The sequence below is a fragment of the Chamaea fasciata genome, unplaced genomic scaffold (assembly GCF_029207755.1).
Source record: "Chamaea fasciata isolate MVZ Bird 193981 ecotype frontalis unplaced genomic scaffold, bChaFas1.0.hap1 SCAF_4, whole genome shotgun sequence".
Lineage (NCBI taxonomy): Eukaryota > Metazoa > Chordata > Aves > Passeriformes > Sylviidae > Chamaea > Chamaea fasciata.
Window position 1 is genome coordinate 5,609,989 of NW_027094089.1, and position 24,066 is coordinate 5,634,054.

At 37.6% G+C, this 24,066-nt stretch overlaps 1 protein-coding gene across 2 annotated transcripts in view; it reads left to right on the forward strand.

The window, feature by feature from the left end:
- Positions 1 to 20,176, forward strand: part of PIP5K1B (phosphatidylinositol-4-phosphate 5-kinase type 1 beta) — a 107,338-nt gene extending 87,162 nt beyond the window's left edge. For both annotated transcript variants that reach the window (XM_066180775.1, XM_066180774.1), the window contains 2 exons: positions 5,585 to 5,702; positions 19,437 to 20,176. In XM_066180775.1, the coding sequence (XP_066036872.1) occupies positions 5,585 to 5,702; positions 19,437 to 19,439 (121 nt within the window). In that variant the 3' untranslated portion in view covers positions 19,440 to 20,176. The remainder of the gene's footprint in view (positions 1 to 5,584; positions 5,703 to 19,436) is intronic.
- Positions 20,177 to 24,066: the final 3,890 nt, after the last annotated feature.

Below are 24,066 nucleotides of genomic sequence, written 5' to 3' on the forward strand. Positions count from 1 at the left end.
ATTTGGAGTCCTCAACTACTCAGTGTATAAATTTGACAAATGCACTAATGTTGCCCAAAAAATCAAGTTATTTTAAAAGAAATCTTGAGGCAGTAGGATTTTACCTCCTGTTAAATATTTGAAAACCTTATTTACATAAAAAGTAAAATGACTTGTAGCATTACTTAATGAAAATGATATTTACAGCTTCCACTTCCATTAAATTGAAATAATTCTCACTGATATGGCAACTTTCATACGCCTGATGGTTTCCTATAAAAATTTGAATGAGGCATGTTTTGTGGTGTAATGAAGATGAAATTTTAATTGCAGAACAAAAATGTTTCTACACAAGCTTTAGGAAATAAAGCTACTGATGAGTAAGCATAAGTAAAAATAGAGCTCATTCACTTCAACTTGTGTCAAGCTATCTGTAGAACTTCAATACTCATGATCTTTCACAAAGTTTTTTCATGGATAGAAATAAAGTTACAGAACGCTGACAGTTTTTCTTTGCTTTACGCATCAAATAAAACTACAGAACAGGTTTGTATCAGCATCAGTTGGGAAAAGAGAATGGTGTAGTCTGAATACAGAGTTCAAATTGAAAGCATTTCAAATATTCTTTACTCTCTAAAAAATTAACTGTAAAGAAAACCTATGAGTAATTCCATTATATTTTACTGTAAAGATACTCCAAAATAATTCTGAAATACAGTCTATACTTTGATTGTATATCTAGACTCATTTACTTTCCAGTTGTGATTCAGTCAATGAAATAACCTCTAATGCAGGACATGTTGCCAGCTATGTGATTAGCATGCTTCTCTTACAAAATCAGATTGTTAGTGTCTGCAGTCCAGGTATGGACTTCATCATTACAAGAGGGCACGTTCTCTAACACAGCAGGCCTGCTACCAGCATTCACAGGTGTGTGGTTCTCCCACATCATCTGCAAAAGCATCTACACTGTAGCCAAGAGATCTCCATAGAGGCTTACCAACTAACATCTTTGCTGGTCTAGCTGTGCCCTCTTCAGCCAGGGCCTGGTGGCAGTTTTTAATTCTCATTAAGTAGTGATGTGTGTCACAATCTCAGTATGTACAATTCATGAGGATTAGCTTCCCTGTCATAGCTAATGGCTTTCTCTTAGGGGTTAAGAAAGCTGTTAAGCATGTTCAGTATTGAACTAACTTCCATAAGATTCTGGGCACCTGCTGTTTCATACCCACTTCTTTTGGCATCAGTTCAAGGAGGTCATTCCTTCTTCTTGTCACTTAATAATATATACTTCTGGAGTTTTACTTATGTTTTTATTGCTCACTGAAGGAACTTCAGTCCTCTCATAGAAAAAGCTAGCAGGGAAATAAATCCACCAAAAAAACCCCATGCTACAATGAACTGTACATTCAGATCTGAGATTTTTTCTTGCCAGAATTCTTTTGAATATTAGAAAATTATGTGATGCAGGACTTCTCATTTTGCCATTTGTACCCGATAAACAGAAAGCTTGGAGCAGTCTTTGGTTTGTTTACAAATGTAAGCCCGCTTTCAATCTTTAACAATGTAGTTGACTATGACATTCTGCTTTGTTATTTAATAGAACTACAGTGTGGCATCTTCTTCATCAGGCTTTTTTTCCTTTTTCTTCAAGGTAAAATAGCATAAAGTAGAGAGTACCTGAATTTGCTTGTAACCTGTCAGAAATTTCTGGTTTAAAGTAATAAAGGAGGAGAGTCCTGTGTGTGTAGTAATAATGTGATATTTGTACAGCTCCTTGACTCCTACTAATGAGCAGTATGTGCTCATACCACTTAGAAAACAGATAGTGTTATTTTCCTCATTAAAAAGAGAGCAGTAATACTTTTGGATACCTTGAAGAACATACTGTATTTTCTCTTTGGGTTGGGTTTTTTCTTCAGAATTACCCTCTGTTTCTGTTATCCAATCTAATACTTCCCCAAGGAGAGGCAAATAAATGGCTTATAACATAAGAAAGGCCATCAGCATCTGTCCTTGAGAGTGCTCAGCATTTGTGGTAGAAAGGGAGAAACTGCTGCTGCTGGGGTTAAGCAGACAGAAGTGAGTTGCTGAGGTGGAGCCAGCTTCTGAGGCTGTGTCTTGTGGGGAGGGCTTTTGTAAAGCTGGCCTGGTACAGCTTAGAGCTAGCATAACTAATCTGTAGTTATGCAGAGAAGTGTTTCAGGACGTGTGATTAAAGTGAAAAAGTGAGACTAAGCAGCAGTCATAAACATCCAGCTTATTAGGAGTGTCTTTCCAGGCCACAAACTGATTATTTTCACCAAGTTATTCCTCAGCTGAAAAAGCAGAGGAAACCCGAGCTTCTATCCAGATAGTGTGACGAGGAATTAGAAATGAAAGAGTAGTGGAGAGGGGGAAATGGCTATATTTTTCAGCACAAAAATGACTGGACTTAAAAGACAGAAGGAAAAAGAAGAAAAAGACAATAATGACATATACTATTCAGTAAATGTAGGTTTTCTTGTTTGTCAGAAGATAGCTGGTTTCTTTTCCACGAAGTTGTTTCTCAGTCAAGTAGTTTTGTCATAAGCAATGTCAAGTATTCCTTTAGTAAAAGAACAGAATTGACAATTTGTTCCTTCTCTTAAAATTTTCAAATATTTTCCATTCCTCAAATGGGTTTATATTTGGTCCATAGATATTTCAGTAACTAGAGGATCTGTTTTCCACTAGAAAATGTAATTATTAGCCCAAGGCCACTTCTTTGAAAGGGTTTATTTGTTTTATCTTAGGAAATGTAATACTTACATATTATATTGTTATTTTTATAGCAGAAGTGATAACAGATTTTTTCCCCTTCCAGGAGAAGTTTTCCTATTAAGTATTGATGAATTAAATTAAAAATGATGAATCTGAATGCCTTAAGCACTATGACACTTGTATCATTTGACATTGCTTTTAGAATTGCAAAGACCTGAAGGAGGTCAGTGGTGCTCCTGGAAATGTTTGAAACTTGCTTTAAACTATTTAAAAATGTTTCAAACTGTAGATGTTTTACAATTCATGTTTTAAATATTTCAAGAATACAGAAAGTCTTTATTCAGTGTATTTTTCAGGAGGTCTCACAGGACCCTTCAGCCCCAAACCCAAACAAAATCCCATGGTGCATAGAGGGGTGCTTCACCTCCCTCTTTAGGGCAATGCCAAGATATGGTGGGCTGTATAAGGAAGACTGATGAATTCTTCTGATACACCTGAGCCTAAGGGGAAAAAATCTATATGAAATCTAATTCCTCTTTCTCTTTATGCATTCTATGCCTCATTTCTGTGCCTCATTTCTGTAAGATGCATATGTCGTCTGGACTTCTGCCTTCTTTCTTCTTCTTCCTTCTTATCTGAATATTTTTCGATTTTTTGTTTGTCTTACCTTTCTGCTGCTGTTTCTTGGTGGAGACCACTTGAAATTTTGGAAGGCTTTGAGGGATTGTGGATTTTTTCTCTTATACAGTCAAACTTCCTGAAGCATCCAGACTTTGAAATGCTGTCCTGCTGTTTTTTCCAGTGATATGGATTTATAGGTATTGGTTTTTCTGTTGTAAGGAATACTAAGCACCTCTTTTGCCAGTTGGTGTTCTACATAAATAAAATTTTGTATGTTAAGTTCCAATATTCTCTCTGTCCACACATTACTCTTGGCTTCTGAAGCTTAGGCAACTTTGTTTGAATCTGAGTCAAAGTGGATAAAATTCACGCATGCTTCACGATAATAAGCTGTCAGGTGGAAGAAAAAGACTTGAATGCTTAAATGCTATGAACAGATGCACTGAGACACTGGGGATATTCCCATGGGAAAGAGAATTTCACTATGATTGAAGCAACATGTAATTGTGGCTTAAAATAATATAAAGCTTTCCCAGTTCTCTAATAATGGAATTAGTTTTGCTTCTTTTTTATTTTTCTTTTCTTAATTAAGAATCAAGATCAAATAGAATGTTTTAGCCAGATGAGGGCAACAGCATAGTTGAGTATGCTCCTTGGCTCCATGGCTGGTCATTACTGAATGAGAGAAAGTACCTGTAAAAGTGCTTTTTTTTTTTTTTGCTTGGCTTTTCTTTTTCAGCCTAAGAATTAAGGATGAGAAATCAGTGCAGTGTAGAAACTGTATTAAAACTTTGTTCTTCTGAATTGTTCTTTCTGAAACACTGTGTATGTGGGGATTTCACTTTATCTCTCCTGTGCCACCCCCAATATGTCTTTGCATTATCAGTCTCATTAAATTCAGTCTGCATTAAAACTGAAAATAAATGCAGCTATGATGATGCTATTGAAGAAAATTGAACTTCAGTTACCAACTGCTGACAGCATGTGTATTACTGTTAAGAGATTAATTACAAAATTTTTGTTTTTACTCTTTTACACTGCTTAACTGAATTCAAGTTACACATATGAAAATAGTGCTAAGTCAACAGGACCTGGGTCATCCTAATGCAAGAGAAATAGTCTTGCTTTTGATAAAATGTCCAGTGTATTATATGATAAAAGGAACATTGTAATGTGGTGAATGTAAAGCTGTTTTCCAGTATGACATTGATTCATTATTTTGTTGAGCATTTGAATTTCAAGTTTACATGCTGGTTTCTGCACACTGAAATTTGCATGCTAGTTTTGCCCTTTCCAAAGTTTTATCCCATCTGAAAAATACTTAAAGTAGTGCAAAGGGAGAGAGAAATTAGTCATATCTGGACTGATGGCTGCAACCTATATCCTTACCAAGTTATAATTCAGAATTTTTGCTTTTCACCTTGTCTGTAAATACGTAAGAACTTCTAAAATATATCTCTGCACAACTGACAGTTGAGTTTTCAAGGCACCCTGGGGCCTAATTTCTGGCAGCCAGTCAAGACGTGATCAGAGACATCTGACTCCATTAAAACACCTTGGAGATTTTCAGCTTTGTTGACCAAGTGTGTTGCGAAATAAGATTTCTGTGGAGGTGCATTTGCAGTTTCACATTTTTTCTGTAAGGCAGAGAACAAAAAGTCAAACAATTAATAAAGTAATAGAGTGCACCTGCTCTGTAAACATCACTTCCTTGCACTGGTGTACTAATTACAATACACTCTTGTTCTCCCACTTTTCTTTCTGAAATTACGGTTGCTAGTGATCTGTGTCTGCATGGAAAAGTCCAGTGTTACTAACGTTACAATGTGCCCAACTGCTTATTTTTTTTTCCCTATTTTTAGGAATTACGAAATGCTGCCAAAATTTACACCATGTGTAATGTGGAAGTAATGTGTTTTGAGATTAATGAAACTATGTGACATTTACTGTGACATAGTTTCATTCATTAAATAAATATTGAAGTTCAGGAATAGCATTACTTTCTGATAAATTTTAGTAAATGCATAAAATAAAATCTGAGGTTTCTGTACAATCAGTCAAATATGAGCTTCCAGTTAACTAGCCATTCCCAACATATCTATATTTATTTATTTACATTAATTTTTTCCAAGTACTTGAAGACTTTTATACTTAATAGAGAAACAAACTTTGAAATTTTCAGTTATGACTGAGCTTTGTAACTTGGACTTTTGGTTGATTGTACTCTCCCTTCTCATTGCAGTAAAGGGTTACCTTCGAGTTCAACATTCACTTTGGGAGACAGTGCCATCTATTTGACTTCAGAACAGAGCACATTGGAAACGGAAAATGATAATGCTTCAGTTTTGGATGTCTACTTAGTAAGTTGTCAAACTGTTTCTGATGGGCTTTTTCACCTGTAATTGCTTTGATTCAGGCTTAGTAAGTGACTAAAATTCTGGCTTAACATCAAGATCTAGAGGTTTATTGAGGTATTTTTTGTGTGAAACATGCGTAAGTTTGCATAGGTACTATTTAGCAAAGCAAATCCCTAAAGAATTTATAGGTCTATTAACTATTGCATTAATAAGGAAGTATGCCAAAACATCTTTCCGTTTTTCTGTAATGGTAGGAGATCTTCTCTGTTGTTTTCCATTGGAGGAGAAAAGAAAAAAACTCAAACCAACAACAACAAATTATTTCCTCTTCATGTAGAATACTTCACCATGTAGAAATTAAATTTTCTCAGAGTGGAAAGTTCTGTGCTTATGTCACTGATTTTGAAGCCAGTAGAGCTCAGTGTGAAGTACATTAATGGTCCCCTTTTCTGCTTTGAAGGGTTGTCCACTTGTGATGGCTGATTAAAAATGTATCTTTTCTTTGCTGTTCCAGTTCTTAGTAAGCAATTTATCTGACTGCTGAAAGATAAGGTCAAGTCTATCTTTTGTTTTCTTCATATCATCTATGTTTCAAATGTTCTCTTGGTACCCACAGCTCACATTCCACAGACATAAAGGCAGTAGGTACCCAATTTAAGTTCCAGTTGAATGAAGTTTTGTGCGTCTAATTTTTTTAGGCTCTTTTGAAATTGTCAGTATAAATGCAAGAGGCAGGTATGTTAAGCTTGGCATTTTTTCCAAAGGCTTATTTTCATAAATCATAAACAATTCTGACATTATTCTAGTAATATTTCCCCTTTACTCTCATACCAATAATTGTCTGAGAGATGAAGAATCAAAAGAGGGAAGTTTGTTCATGTTTCTAATAAATGTTTCACAGAGACATGGTTGTTACCTTTCTAGATAAAATTTGTTGCATTCTTTATTTTTCTTAGCCCTAGAATTACCTGATTTTTGTCTTAAGAAATCCACACTATCTTAGAATCATAAAATAGCTCTGGTTGATGGGGCCTCAAGAGATCATCCAGTCCAACTGGAATGGTTGAAATCCAACTGGAATGGTGGAAAAGGGAGCCTAGATAAGATTATCTAACACCCTTTTCCACCACAGCTTAAAAACCTCCAGCAATGGGGTAGTGGTTTCACATTTGCCAATTTCTGTTTCCCAAAGTTAGTGTAGTGGTCTGAGTGCCCATTAGAATTATTTACTCTTTTTCTGCTGTGAGATAGGATTAGGAGAAAAGCAAAGCAGGCACAAACCTTAAAAGATATAAAGACAGGTTTATTAACACAACTACAAGAAAGAAAAAAATTAATAAGAATCAGAATAAAACCTTCAGAACACTTCCCTCTCCCCCAACAGCTTCTTTTCTTTCTCACAGACAACATATAAAGACAAAACTTGGAACTCTATGTCAGTGGCACTTATAAAATAGTCTTTAATCAGTCTCTTTAGAGAGAAAGGTGTCTCTTTTGGTCCACAAGAAAGAACAGTCTGCTTGTGTCTTTTAACTCTCACAAAAACAGCTGCCCAGGGAAATCTGCAATTGTGAGACTCCTCCCATACCATGCAGCTTTTCCCACGGCTGCATATGGGCCATGAAATTCATTGGGGTATCATTTTAAAGATGAACGGTTCCAAAAGCAAAGGTTTTTCTTCATCTGTCTCTAAAATCATCTTCATCTCAAGAAACAGAGGTCTTCTTTTTCCCTGGGGGGCAGAGGGCTTAATATCACTTTATCTTACTCTGTTCAAGTTTCTCATAAGATCATAGCTACTCCCATATTTACTTAGTCCATCACAAATACCTTTGCTCAAATCTACAATCCAAATATTCTCATCATCTCCCAAGTGCATATTTTCTTCATGGTTTAAAGAGATATTCTAGCATGTTACAGTCACCACAGCTCACAAAAGACTTTCAGACCAAAAAACAAGGCATCTTCTCCATCTCCTCATCTAAGATGTAACTTCATCTCAACTGACCCTGATATCCTCATAGTGTCTCTTTACATGTCTCTCACTCTGGCCTTTCTCTCACTCAGAGAAATGTTAGTGCTTTGCAAGCTTCATCTGTGCAGTGAAAGAGTTGAATTCTTGCCTAGGTCTCTCCCTCTTAGGCTGTGGCTCACAGTGTTGGATTTCAAAGCCACACTGATATGCGCGGGCCCTCGGGAACGGCAGCCAGGATTTCGGCAGCCAGGATTTTGGCAGCCAGGATTTCAGTAACCAGGCTGGTGGACGCCTCCCCTTACCCCTTGGTGACATCAGGCTGGGCTGGGCCCAGCCTGGGCTCAGAGCTGCTCCCGGGGGGCCTGGGGGACATACCCCTCAGCCCAGCTGGTGGCAGGGCAGGCCTTAAGGTCAGCTGGGTGTTAACAGCCGATCAGGCTCAGTCTGGCTGAGATGGCTGCAGTGGCAGGGCGCAGCCAGCCCACCAGGCCTGAGGGGGCCACGTGGCAGAGTGAGGCTGGCCCTGTTACCTGTTCCAAGGCAGGAAGGAAAAGGAACCTTTCCCATTATTCTCTGATTTTTTAACCTGTGTAGTCCAGGGCCATTTCTAACTCTCTAATTGGTCAATCAAGCTTTCAACATTCTGCCATAACTTCCTTAGAAAAAATCACTTCTGTGCTAAACCAGCACAAATGGGAACTCTGCCACATCCTGCAGAAGTTGTTCCAGTGATTGATTATCTGTCCAGAAAAAAATTTTCTTCTGTTCAGATGAAACATGTTTGTGTCTGATCTTACATCAAGATGAAATATATCTCACACTCTTTTTCTGTAGGCTGTGCCACTGATGGGTTTTTTCCTTCTTATTAGCCAGCAGTGTTGGAGTGTGCATGGTATTGAGTTAATAGCTACTAATTTAACAGTCCAGCACACTTAGGCTAGTTGTTGTCTGTCCTGCCTCCACTGAAACAAAACAGTAACAAGTACCAGTGGCCAATTAGATGTAGAATTGACTTAGTTAACTGTGACCGCAAGTAGCCCATTAAATCAATTTAGGACTTAATTTGGCTCATTGCTAATACAATGTGGACCTGAATCATCTGTTCAACAAAGTGGGACTCAGAAATCCTGAAATGTTATGGGACATGGACAAACGACTAATCAAACACAACCTAACCTTGCTAGCAGATTAACTGACTTAATGAATTATGCTTTTAACTAAAATAAGTTGAGAGTAGGATCCAGAGCTGTGACACCTGAATGCTCATAAGAAAAGCATGGATGTGCGTGTAGGTATCCTAGTGTAGGGGGAAATTCTTCCCAACACTTTGCAAAGAAGAATCCTAAGTCCAACCACCTCAAGTATATGTACACCAAAGCATGAATTCTAGAGAAGAAGAGGAACTGCAAATTCATGCCTAGTCTGAGAGTTATGATGTGAAAGGAGTCACAGATGCTTGGGGGGAAGACTCACATGACTGGGAGATCACAATAGATGTCTACAAACTCTTTTGCAAAGATAGGAAGAGGAGGGTGGAGCTGCACTTCATAAAAAAGAAATCTTGAGTGTATGAAGGTAAGCAATGGAGACCACAAAATGTCTATCAAATGTCTTAGGACCAAGACTAGATGGTTCATCACCAAGGAGGATTTTTTTAATATCTACGTTCCTGGCCTTCAAACCAGGATGACGAGGCTGACAAAAACTTACTTTGGCTCTTCAAGCAAGTTTTGAGCCAAAAGAACCTGGTCGTCATGGGTGACTTCAATTACCCAGGCATTTGTTGAGAGAACAGTACAGCAATGCACAAGTTGTCCATGAGATTCTTGGATTGCATGAGGACTTGCATCCTGCTAAATATGCTGGTCATGTTGACTAGGAACAATGCATTGCTAGATTTACTGCTCACAAACTGAAAAGACAACTTCAAATGATAGCCTTGGATGCAGCAATCACAACAACATTGTGGGTTTAAGATCCTGCTGAGCATACCAAAGACTAATATTAACAAAAAGGCTCTGGATTTTAGATAAGACAGCTTTGGCATACTCAGAGCCCAGATGTGAGGGATTTAATAGGAAGTATGAATGGAAAGCAAAGCAGCATGTTTTTTCAATAATATCCTGCTGGAAGCAAAGTAACAGTCCACTGCCTACAAAGTAAATGGAAGAAGGCAGAACGAGTGACTACCTAGGCTTAACAGTGAGGTTTTGAGTGTTGTTAAAAGCAAAAAGGAAGCATACCCTCTACACAAAGGTCATCACGTACCCACTTGGGACTACAAGATCCTTGCTAGGGCATGTACAGTTCCACACATGAAGGTCAAGGCTCAGCTGGAACTGGTCAGAGATAGCAAGAAGAAGAAATGATTGATCAGATACAGAAGCAGTTGTGTTAGCGCAGGAAAAACACATGATCACGGCAGCTGGTTATGTGTTGGTGCTTTTATTTTGAGAGCTCCCAGAGCCAGGGGTCTGAGACCCAAATCTTGGCTCCCCGAAATTCAGAACAGACAAGGTTTTATACTTTTTTGTTACATAAGTATACATGTTAATTATTAAATCCCATTGTTCCATTGATTTTACCCACGCATGAATTTGTAACAATCGATTCTCATGATTCTGGTATAAGATAATAATCATATTTGATTATCAAACAATTGACAGTCATGTCATCTATCATATAATGATTAGGTACAGTTTCACCCAACCTAAGTAGAGAACATCTAATCCTATTTCCAAGGCCTCTGTAGAATCATACTTTTCCCCTGCCTCCCCTTGATTCATTACCTAGGCAAAATTATACTTGATTTGGTTAAAACAATAACATGAGCATAACGTCCTAGCTGCAGTTACACAGGTGTTTGCCTCCCTCAGCCTTGCTACCTTAGAAATCATTTTAACCCTATACTATCAGTTGTACTAATTTGAAAGCAAACCAGTGGGGAATCCGAAGTCAGAAACACAATTGAATAGGAAAATTTTTTAAAAATTCAATAATCCAGAAACACTGACAGAGTCAGAATACAGCCTGACCCCTGTTGGTCAGGGTGTTGGTAGCAGTCTGATTAAACGGTGGCTGCAGTCCTCTTGAAGTGCTAGATGTGGTTCTGTTGAAGGACTGATCCTGTAGAAGAATCTGATCTTCCTCTGAAGGTCCAGTGGTAGTTATGGAGCTCTTGTCCTCTGGGAATTCAGTGGATAAGGCTTCTTGTGGTATTCCAAACCTCAGATTATATCCAGGTAGGAAGGCTTGGTTCCTCCCCTTGGGCAATCACAGTGAGATGATGTAATTTTTGAGTCATGCAGTGAGGCTTGATGGCCCATTAACAGAAGATAGCCCTCCAGAGGGAGTTATGAGGGATGGGTCATGGAAGAAATAAAGAACACTGCCCCACCTGGTTTTAACAGATGGTGATAGAATACATACTTTTGGTTACGTCTTACATTGTAACCTAAGACAAGCAGAAGGTCCCAGAAGACAAAGGCCCATTACTAGACCAGGCAGGGCAATAAGTTACCAATAATGCTGGCAAGACAGAGGTTCTCAATACCTTCTATACTCCCTCTTCACCAGTGTGGTCAGACCATAGCTCCCAGCATCAAGTACCTACAACACACATGTTGATCCACCAGTAGTGCCCTGCAAGTCCTCAACCCACATAAATGCACGGTCCAGGAGGGAATATACCCCCAGGGTGTCAGCAGAAGTGGCTGATCTTGTTGCAGGGTCACTGTCTTATTATTTTTGAAAATTCATGGAGATCAGGGGCCATCCCTGATGACTGGAAGAGGGCAGATCTCATACCTATCTAAGAATGGCCCAAAAGAGGACCCAGTATCCTTACTGTAGTCCCTGGGAAAGTGGTAGAACAAAGCCTCCTAGGAACTATTACCTACTAAAAATAAAGCAAGTGACTGGGAAATCCAGCACAGATTTATCAAAGGTAAATCATGCCAGGCTAACCTGATCACCTTTCTAAAACAAATTACCATCTTCAGTCAATATGGAGAAAGCAGTGGATGTTGCTTGCCTGCACTTCAGTAAATCATGTGTCATGTCTCCACAGCTTCCTCCTAGACAAATGTCAAATACAGACTGAATGGGGGTGGTCTGTAAGATGGGCAGGAGTCACCTCACAGGTGATCAGTGTGTTTTACAGAGGTTGGCAGCCTGCCACAAGTGGGGCCCCCCAGGGATCAGTACTGTTACAGAGATTGTAACATCTTCCTTAATGATCTGGACAGTGGGACCAAAAGCACCCTCACCACATTTGCTGCATCACTGAACTGGATGTTGAGGGGCACAGACTGGCAGGGAGAGCCACCTTTCAGAGATAGGAACAGGCTCAAAGACTGGGCCACAAGAACTGTGTAAAGTTCAAGCAGGAGAAGTGCAGAGTCCTGCACCTGGGAACACAAAACCAAAGAGCCCAGCCAGGCTAGGACCCATGAGCTGTGGAACAGCCTTGCCAAGAAGAGCCCGGGGCTCCGAGCAGACAACATACAGATACCAGGTCAGCAGTGCACTGCTGCGGCCACTGAGGCAAAGTGGATCCTGAGCTGCATCCATGGGGGTACTGCTAATTGAGAGAGATGTGATCATCTCACTTCACCAGCACTTGTCAGACTGCACATGGAGTGGTGTGTGCAGCTCTGGCCCCCACAGTTCCAAAACAGATGTGGACAGACTGAAGAGGGGTCAAAGGAGTGTCATAACGATGGCCAAGGATGTGGAGAACCTGACATTTGAGGAAAGAATGTAAAAGTTGTGTTTTAGCAATCAACAGAATTTTCAGGAGGCACCTCAACACAGTTTTTCAAAACTTAAAGCGTACCCACAGACAGCATTGAGACCCTCCTTTTCTCTAGGGGCAATGGATACAGGTTGTAGTGAGAGACATTTCTTCTCTATGTAAAAAATAACCTTTTACAATGAGAGTGATTCATGGAGAATGATTTATAATGAGCATGATTTTATAATGATGAATGATTCACTGGAACAACCTCCCCAGGGATGTGGTAAAGTCCCCATCACAGGAGATTTTCAAGATGCAGCTGGACAGTGATGCTCAATAATCTCAACCAGGCTCCCTCTCCTGCAAAAGGTTGAGTTAGGTGGCCTCTTATGGTACCTTCAGCCTGGGCTGATCTGTGGCTCTTTTGGCCCCACTTAAACAGTGAAACCATTTATTCTTGATAGCTTTTGAGTTTAGCTTATTAAGCAACAGTCTTATTTAACAATAACACTGCTTGGCACTCTGAAGCACTTCATTTTAGGTTTGAAGTTGATAGGGTGGATGGTGGAATGCACTGAAAATGCAGTGACAGGCACAGGTAATACCTTTTATAAAGCTGTCTGTATGAATTTCAGGTGTGATAGTCATCTCTAGTTAGTTTTCAGCTTGTAGAGTATTCATTACTGGCAGAAGTTCAAGAATGGGACATCATGCCATGATCAATATGATCAAAGTGAGACGTTTGTTGCAAAACTATAGTCTCTGTTACACAGTTTTTAGCCTTAATCACGTATTACATGCTACTTCACAACTGGTTGCACCTTAAAAGCATGTGTTAGCCCTTTAGCCCCTATTGGTTGATTGTTCTTGCATATGCGGCAAATTACACAGTCCTTTTTCTGGTTCTCATCCAGTTCTCACATCCTGGAGTTGTTTTATCATCTTTTGTTCTACTTTGTACATCACTTCTGCATCTTGTTCTGCTTCATATGTGACTTCTGCATCTTTTGTTCTTCCTTGTACGTGACTTTTGCTGCCCTTGAAATGGTTACAGGCCTATTCTTCCAGATAAACTGGATTGCTAACATGTCCCCATTTTTGGAGGAACTCATCCTCCACAATTACTATTATGTTTTGAAGACATGCTGTAAGTATATGTCTATTTCACTGATGAATATCAACAGAAAAATAATTAAAACCCAACTTCAGATGTCATACAAATATCCAGTGTTTATTCCCCTGAGCAAAGGTCTGGACAAATATATAGGTCTTAAGTGGAGAGAATAATAAATGTTTTTTCAAACTAGCAGCACCCTTTCTCTGCACCCTGAAGGAAAAACAATTGAAAATTCAATAATCATGGTAATGGCACACACCTGAACTATCTAGGTATACAACATCTGACAACTTCAAGGAAAGTGGATACCATATCTAAGCACATGTTACTTCTTAAGCAAACTCATCTTGAGAAGTTACTTACCCCTGCCTTCTCTCTTATGTCCCACGCCTTGTATTGATGCCTGCTTGACTGTTTTGAGATTGTTATGGAAGTGAGCTGTAACTTAATCACATGTATCCCTTATGCATCCTGAGATGTTTGTGGAAGAAACACAAATAGGATACTGTTCTGTCTACTAATCTCTTACTTCCTGATGGCTCACAATATCCTTCAGTGGACCTGGAAGCAACAATTTCCCAGCCTGTGGCTGGGAAAACCTGAAGATGCTAGAGTATAAGTGCTGGCCAGAAGGCAATTTTGCTTTTATGATTAAATGCATGTTAGAAAGGAAAGATGCATGTTTTTGAGAACACTAGGAACAGGCTAGTAATTTCTAATGTACATCTCAAAAATAAAGCAAATCAATGACATCTGCAGTAGCTGATCTACACCTCATTTTGAAAGGTTACAAGATGTACTTTTAAAAGGTCAACATGCAAGGAGAAAAATGCAATTTTAAATGGCATTCTCAGATTTTCCTTTAACCCTGTGATTAAAAGTCTTTGTGTTTCTACCACAAGGCAAGCTGCTGCAGTCTTACCCACTACATATTTTAATGAAAATTACTTTAACTTGCTTTATTTCAGGCACCATAATCCTTTGATGTCTTTGCCTCCTGCTTTGAAATGCTAAACCTTTTAGACAAATTAGTTCACTAGTAAATTGAGACCTATGAATTTTTGGTCCCATGTACTGAAAAAAAATTTTGTCATAAAATTACATTGGGCTAATTTACTATAAAAAGCAGCTTTAAAATGGCATTTTCTGAAGAGTTTTGTGTGGAAATTCTGATAGTCAAATAAGGTGAGGTGGAACAGAGGTTGTCAAAAAACCAAAATTCTTCTTACAGATAAGAGTATTGGGTTTGAGGTGTTACATTAAGGGAACTCCATGCAAACTCACACTGTGCTGCTGATGTCAAAACTGACATCAAGCAAGAATTTTTGTTCCAGGACACAAATAGAGAGGGATCTTGGGTTCGCAACTGAATGCTGGTCTGGGCCCATAATTCCTTAATTCTGAAAAAAGACCGAGTTCAAACTAGCATTTTGTTTACCTGCTAACTTCTCTGCTTAACTTTAAAGGCTTCTTGCTTTTATGAATTTGTAATACAATGATAGATCAGCCAGTATGAAACAAATCATTCTGTCTGAGAAAACCAGGTTTCTTGTATATAAGTCAGAAACAGAGAAGGTAACACACTTCCATTTAGCACTTTGATGTAGAAATCCACAAAACAGGCTTTCTTTCCTCCTCTGTAAATAAATTTGATCTCTTTTTAAAATTCCCATGAAGCCCTGTTTATTAGTGTCAGTTCAGGCATTGTCAGCAAATGCTGTTGAACACAACAGTGTCTCAGTGTTCTATGGAATTTGATTAATAAAAGATAAAACTCCAATGTTGCAAAAGTTCCTTAACAGTGATCTATGATCAACAAGTGCAACCAATCCTGAAGACCTTAGTCCAGCATCACTATGGAGTGCCTTAAAAGTGATAATTCCACTTGAAAAGTAAGGAGTAACTTAAAAGTCACCTTACTTCTGTTCTGCAGTAAAGTCTCAAATTGTTTGACTGAGCTTTCTCTAGCTAAAAAAACAACATGTGCAATTATAAACTATCTTACTGTGTTTCTTAGCCTTCCCATGAAATAATTTACAAAGATAGCAGATATACAATATCAGTAAAATCAGAGTAGTAAGGCTTAGGTATTTAATTGATTTTCTTCAGGTAGGCTTGATTTCCCTTACACTTCCAACAGAAAAAGGACATGCAAATAAATAGCAGTGAAAAACTTTAAGTTTGTTCCATTGTGATGCTGTATATGTTTTCTGGTGTAAATACAGGATTTAAATAAATAAATATATTTCCTGTCTACAGGATCTTAAATAAATATATATCCTGCCTACAGGATTTCATTAACAAATTATTTTTTGCTTACAGAATACTTCTGTATATTTAACTACAATACAAAATTCCTGGGTAGTACCAACGTTTTCACATGGAAATACAGCATTATTTCCCATTGCTAAAGGAATGGCTCATACAATTTATATATAACTTAAAAGTCACTGTGACTGAAAATATCAATTGATAAGGACTTCAGTAAAATAAAATAATGGAATAACTGAAGTGATGAGCAAGCCCAGTGTATTTAAAGCCTGGTTAGTGTAGCTATGATTTGTGTAAGATGAATTGCATAGATTATACTATTACATTTAAAATTACTTATGGTGTGATTTATTTCCAAATGCCAATTTAATTATAGGATTTTGAAGTCTTAAAATAATATTGAAGATTAATTTTGTATTTCAGAGCTGCTGTAGATGCATAGGTAAGCAGATTTACAAACATTGGTCTATAAAATACCTATTTAGAAACTGTCAAAGTTTTCTGACTCTTCTTATTCATCAGTTCTCCTTTTCTTCTGTACTCTGTCCCATAATTTCAATTAAATTCTAATCATGGTGTAGTTTTCTTCAGAGTGCTATTGTGGAATAATAACAAGTGCAGCTGAAATAAAAGCAATTTCCAGGTAGAATACATGCAAAAACAAGCTAGAAGTTGTGCAGTCACACTGCACAGCATACCTCAAATTTTGGTATGTTGCTCTTTTTATGGAAGATTCAGTTTCTCTGCCTCACCATTTCCTCTGAAGATACTGCTAGAAAAACATGGTAGTGAGCCTGAATTCTGGGACTATGAGAAAGGAATTAAGACCTTCTCACTTACAGGCATCCTTTCTTTCCCCTGAGAGCACAATAACCCTTAAAATGTTATGAGCACATGGCAGAACCAATCAAGCACTCTCCTCAAAATAGAAATTGTTTCAGGCTGAAAGGGGCAAACCAACTTGTTTTATGCAGTATGGTTAACTGCTCCTTTCGTCTGTTGTTATCTGTGTTTTCCCTGTATCTATCCATGCATGATCCCAAAAAGGAGAGGAAAAAAAAGGCCTCTCTCCCACAAAACTGAAACCTAGTTGGAGGTGAAAAACAAAGGAGCACTTGAACATAATTTGGCAGAGGTGTTCTTGCAGAAGAAACATTATGTCAGAAGAAACATTTTAGTCACCCTTGCATGAAAATCAGACACAGGAATTAGGTGCTTGATTAGATTAAAAAGGTAGCAATTCAGATCACAAGCAATACGTTGCCTGAGGAAGCCAAGTGCTAAAATACCAGCATGTATTATCACAGAACTGCATGTTCTCATACCTGGGACTTTTAAGACACCGTTAGAGGAAATCAATCAGCTCAAAAACATATCCATGGAAAGAGAACTGGAGCACAAAAATGCTCCAAGACAAAAAGCCTCAAGCAGGCTTCAACATTGTAAATCCATTATATAAATACAAAGAGTGAGACATCTCAGGCAGCGATTATAGGAATGATTCCTGTAATGTCATTTGTGCATTATTTATCATTTTGGACCAAATTGCTACAGCCAAACTCAGTTTTTATGGGGGGAAAAAAAAAGTTTCCTTTATCTGTAATCAATGCAACCCCACAAGTTCTGCAGTGGATACGATGTTGCCTAGAGGACTATGTCCTGTGCCTTGAACCAAATGGATTTTTTTCCAGAATAATACATTACTGGACTGTACCTGACATAAATATGAACGTCTGAAAATCTCTTCCTCTTAAAATGGCATTAGTACCATCAACAGTATTTCTGTGATTGACTCATACAGTTAGCAGTTGCTACAAGTTATTATTATCAGGTTCCTTTTCTCCAACTCTCTTATACAAATTTTATTGGAATTTTTCACTGAAATGCTTTGGAAGGGTCAGAAGAAGGGGAAAAGGACAAGAATAAGCTAGTCACAGTTCCATTGCATAATTACTGGAATATCATAAAACCAGCATCAGCAATACCAATAGCCACCTTTGTGAAAAGCAGTAATAAGTCCAGAGAGTTGGAAGCTGTGCTGAGTGATCACTATATTTGTCAGAAATGGATCAGTAGTCATTCATATCTGAACTTTCAGTCAGAAATAAGATGATGCTAATGAAATTTCTGATTAATGCCTTGCTTCATATAACATTTTGTTTATTGGTACTAGCATTTTTCAACCTTTTTTGCCAAACTGATTCTAAAAACCCCAGTAAATTAATTAAAAGTCCTTGTTAGCTTTACATCACATTGTTTTAGAATATCACTTTCTTTAATTTTACTCACTTGTCCAACAGTTTTACTTCACATATGAAATGGTTCTGTATTTTCTAAGTACTTAACTGCCTTATCTTAACACATTCAAGTGCTCATATGATAGTCAACTTTAGTTGCCAGACCACAGTTCCTGAGAGAGAGAGAGTGAATAGCACCTGAGAAATTGGCACTGGGCTCAAGGGCACCAGGGATTATGAACACTCTAACACTGGTGCACAGTGCAGTAGGAAGTTTAAAGGTTGTCTTAGAACATTATTGAAATATTGTTCCTCAAGGTTCAAGAGCAAGTGCTAGAAGTCGAAAAAAATACTGATTTAAATCTACTGGTTACCTTTCTCTGAGATAAGCTTAAGAAACACCTTCAGGGATTTTTTGTTCATAATCAAGATTACACTGTTGTCAAACTATTTAAAGGTTAGCTAAGCACTGTATGAAAAAGCACAATGTAAAGGTGACCTTAAAAATCTGTTTAATAAATAGAACCGTACATCTTTGTAATGTTTTTAAATAAGGTTTTAGAGTAGGGTCACTACAGATCCCTCTGTTTTGATTTTGCATCTTGCTCCATTTTGGATATATCAGCTGAGTTGAATTCAATTTACTGAAGCATATTCTTCAGCTGTCAGTTTATCCTTAGTTTGAGTTCCCATAATAAGATGTTCAGCAAAAAATAGTTTCTTTTCAATTCATCTCTAGCTCTACAGGGATGCCAAGAAGTGATCAACTATTTCTATTACATGAGGGTAGTGTAGAAAACTCTAATCCATTAACATTATTAGCTAAATTTTTATTTGTTTGGTTGGTTGGTTTTTTGTTTTGTTTTTGTTCTTTGGGTTTTTTGGTTTTGTTGGGGTTTTTTTGTGTGAAATAGAGTGATTGCTACAACATTGACTAGAACATTAATTGTGCCAGAAAGTTTTCTGACAGGTATGATTTTTCATCTTGGGAAAGTGTACCATGTGGAAGCTGACAGCACTTTTATTCATGATGTATGAAGACTGACACTTTTAAGTAGTAAATGCCATAGTTCTGAAAGATAAAAATAAGCTGTTGAGAATTGCTGAGTGCTCTCAGATTGTTCTGTCTTCTATGACATCCAGAGTGTTCAGCATTTTGTAGCAGCAAGTAGTTCTACTTCACGTAATACAAGTGTACTGCAATGCCTGTAAAACACATAGGGGTTAGCTGTTGTACAAGAAAAGAGATGCAATGCTTTTGATTAGGGGTCTGGGTCACAAGAGAATCGCTGCCAAATTGTACTGCAGCCTGCTTAGGGGAAGAAAGATGTTACCTGTTTATAATTCTGTAAGAAAATAAGAAAACACAACTTGTAATTTTTCATTTCTGTACTTCCAGTAACAAACACGTGAAGAGTAGAACTACGAGAAGTGACCATGGTTAATGAAGAGCACTTTCTGCACTCCTCATTTAAGAAGGAGGAATTTGCTGAGCCTAAAAGACAAAGAGTAATAATCAACGGAACTTATTTGAAAAAGTGCCAGGATCTTTGAACCATAGAAAGGATTGATGGACTTGACAAAAATGACATGAAACATTCCACATTCTCCTGTCATCTGCTGTTGTTTGCTAAACTGTGAAGAGCTGTATTCAGGCTGCTTTCTACAATATTGCCAATCACCTTTTTTGGACTTTGAAGTGATATTTTCTTATCAGTCCACTAGTGGTTTCATTTGCATGCATTCTGTAACTATGCACAAGCAAAATCTATTACCTACTTCACCTATTTAAAAATTAACACAGTGGTGAATAAAATCAGTTTATTTTTTTTTTACCCCCTCAGTTCTAATCGCTTAGGTCCACATCAGTGGAAATTGGAACTGATGTTGTATGAGGGTTAGGGCAAATCTCTGCACATACCAAATGAAAATGAGCCTCTAAAGATATTTTCACTGTTGGTAAAAAGGAGATAAAAATGTTATTTATAACAAGGCCTTATGTTGTGTACATATGTCATCCTTGAAATATTTTTGATTTTGCTTTATTTCTTGTAAAAGAGAAATTCTATAATTTATTTAGAAAATACTACTGTAAACTATAGTTTTATTGATGAATAAAAGATTTTATTCTAAAGATTATCACAGCTGTCATCCTGCTATTGATCTATACTGGACTTTATTGTTCTTGCATTTTTTTACCTTTGGGAGATAATCTTAAGGGGCCTCCTGACATATGACAAATGTGGCATCTGTCTTTACCAGCTCTATAATGAAAACAGAAACCTTGAAATTAGAGCACAAAAGCCAAAGGAACAAACTCAACAGGCACTGCTTTAGAAAACCATGTCAGGTTTTTCAGTATGGGCAATCGTTTTAGGGTAACTACAGAAACTGTTGTGGTTCCTTAATTTCCCAAGTAACAGGGAGAGAATCTCAAATGCCAATTATCACCAGTCCAAGATTTTATGCTTCGATGCAGTGGTGTATTTAAAACTTTGCACAGGTCTCACTTTAAAAGCTACCAAAGTTATTGGTAATAACGTGTCTTCTAGGAATGAGCATAGTAAACCTGCTAAATTGACAAAACCAGAACTTGGCATTTTAAGTCCAAGAATTATGCTTTGTACCTGTACAGAATTTTTCTTTTAAGAATTTGGTATGGTGGATTTTTTGTTTTGACGTGGTGGGGATGGTGGTTGTTGGGTGTTGTTTGTTTTTTGTTTTGTTTCTTTTGTTTGTTTGTTTGTGGGTTTTTTTGTCTTACTTTGACATAATCCTATAATCCTGACAAGTAAGAAGAATAATGCTTTAATTATGCACATTGTAGAGAAAATTAAAGGGGTTTGGGGTTTTTTGCTTTCTAAGAATGCAAAGGCTAAGGCTTCGCTTAAAGCCTGTATCTCATGATTACCACTTTTCTAGGCTTTAACATTAGACTGCTTAATGTCAGCAAGATAATTTTTCTGTAGCATTCCTCTGCAGAAAAGCAAAACCAATCTGTATGTCCTATGAGTAAGAAAATTTTTTACATCTCTGTCAAGTGTCTGCTCCTTCATGCGCAATGTACAGGATATTTAGAATGCGTCTCTGTGCAAAGCAGACACTTGTCATTAGTCTTACTTGGGGAAAAACATTTAAGCACGCGATTAACCTTCATAAAGAACATGCATGACAATTTTCCCCCAGTTACCTAGTAACTATAGCATCTGAATCATTTCTTAGGAAGAACCCAAAGGATTCACAACTTAACTGCAACAATTCTGTCCAAAACCAGAATGTCTACACCAAACAATTCCGAGACTGACACATCTTTTGTGTACTACAATCCCTTGAACCCAATAATTTATAAATCAAAACAGTCATTTAACACTTGAAAAAGGAAATCCTGTATGACTATGGAGCCTGCTGGGGAAAACTTCTCCAAAGCACGTACACTTAAGAGGTGTGTGTGTGGTTAATGATCATCAACTTGGAACACATTTGCTCTCTAGTGCATAAAATGGTATAAATTTTCAAACATCAAAGAGCACAGGAGTTTGTAGGGATGTGAAAATTTTATGTTTAAGTATTTTGCTTCTCTTCATCTTGCATTGGTGTTTCATGTTGGTAGCACTTGATGAAAATTTAAAGACTTATACCTGTGGAGCTGATGAGGCAGATCATGTCAAGTAAAAATAACATACATAAGGCATAACCAACTGTCACCAGATGGAAATGAAAGAACCACACTCACACCATCCAGCTGTGAGGATGAGAGAAAAGAAGGTTTATTTTAGGATCTCTATAAAGACTTACATAGTCTTTGGAGTTTGATCAGGGATTGGGGGATGAGTTGACACCTCTCTGACCCCACTGGTCAAACCAGAAGTCCATCAATTTCTCCTTCCCCCAGGAAGGAATGCATGATTTACAAAATATCATTCTTTGTTTATGTTACAAGGTGAGAACTTCAGTACAGAAATGCAAAACATCAGAAGGCTGAAAAAATCAAGGCAATAACCAACTCCTAGGAGTATTAAAGTAATGTATTCGTCTGTTTCTCCAGATGGAATTTGCCACAGGGAGCAAAGAAGAATTAAGTCACAGACATGGGCTATCCGTGGGCAGTGGTATCTGAATACTCTGGCCCCAAGCTGCTCAGAATGAAAAAGCACAAGTTTATGCCAGCATTGAGAAAAGTATGGAATAATTCCAAATTTTTGTTATCTGAGTTGTGTCTTAATCATATGGCATTCAGAGGTGGTAGTATCACCAAATAGTTGCCTTCAGTTAATAAAAAATAAAACAAAAACCTCCAAACAAACAAAACCCCCAGCCAAACAAACAAACAAAAAACCCCACTTTGTGTCCTTGTACTATAATTCAGTGGTTTGAAAGCACACATATCCCAGCATCTATTTTCTTGTTGGCTCTGCTTATACTTCAGGCAATTTAATTTCATATAACTCAACGGTATTTTCCCAAACCCTTCTACTAGACAGTGATAAAAGAGTAATCAGTAGCATACTTCCCCTGTTCTTTGTAGAAGCAGTTTGCTGAAATATTTCCAGTGATGCATCCATTTGCTTAAAGTAAAAAAACTATTAGCACTTTCCAGGCTGAATGTGTGGGGCCTGATCCTGCAGCACTTCTGCATCTGGAACTCCTTCACAGGTATTTTACACCAGCATAAAAAGATACTGATACCAATATTGTGACATGAACAACATTAGCCTAAGGGAGAGAAACCAAGATGAAAACCATTAAAAAATAATTGTTAAAATTGCTAATCCCTAATTTGAGCCCTTTAGAAGTTGTGTGACTGATCCTTGCTTGGTAGTAGCATCTTGTAAAATTCACTAACTTGAACTTTAATTAACACTTGAATTAACTGTTTTTAACTTTTTAAAAGATTGGGTATGTGAAATTGCTAGTACTAGAGAAAATATTTAATCCACACTAATTCATTGATTTGTCATAAACTTAGACACAAGATAAACATTTCCTATTGAGTTGTGTATGACTTGAATGACTAGAGAAACATCACTGTAGAACTAACTGGATAATATCAGAAAACACCTGAGGTTCTTTTAATAGGAGAGGCAAGTTATATAAATAAGCACGATCTTTAAATAGATTAAATGCTGCATAAAAGAACAAGTATTCCTCCACCCTTCTAGCTGTTTTTCCCCTTCCCTACCAAGGTATGAAAAATCAGTCGTTTGCTTTACCTATGTATTCTGTGGTCTGATATAAGTAATTTGTTCATACAAGCATGTAAACCATTATTTCTGTAGAAATGTAAATAGTTTCTCCCGGCAGGGCTAAGAATGGGTTGCTCTTCAAGGAACTAAAGAGTGTCTTAAATCTGCTTGATGTGTGAAAACATCTCTCACAAAATACAACAAGAACACTGCGAAAGAAACAAACTGGGAAGACACTGGTAACAAAGAAAGACACAGGAGCCTGTTGAAAAGAGACAAAAAGCTGGCTAAGTTAGATAACAGTTTGGTACAGCTTTTAGCTAAAACAGACTTCATAATTTCAATTAAAGTTTGTGCAAGTGGCTTGAATTGTTTGAGCTTTTTCCTCTTGTGTAGAGTAAAATAATTTTGGCTTACAGAAAATTATTATAAAATTACAAATCTTGGTGAGAAACTTGATAACCTCTCCCCCAGTGTGGTGGAAGATCACAGAATCAATTGAATAGTTTGGATTGGAAAGGACCTTTCAAGGTCACCTAGTCTAACCCCACTGCCATGAGCAGGGACATCTTCAACTAGATCAGGTGGCTCAGAGCACCCAGATGTCACTTTAATTAAGAGTTTTTGAAATATAAAAATATATCTCACAGTAACCAGTGGTGAGCTTCTGAATACTTGTATGCTTTCCATATTTACGAGCAGTGGCTGCATCTTTTGGTCCTGCCCTGTGGAGGGCTCTGAAGTTGTCTGTGTTCCCACAGAAACTGCAGGTTTTTTAAGAAGCCTTTTTATAGGAATTATTTCTTACCTCTCATCTACTTGGCAAACCTAGTTTATTTCTCAGTT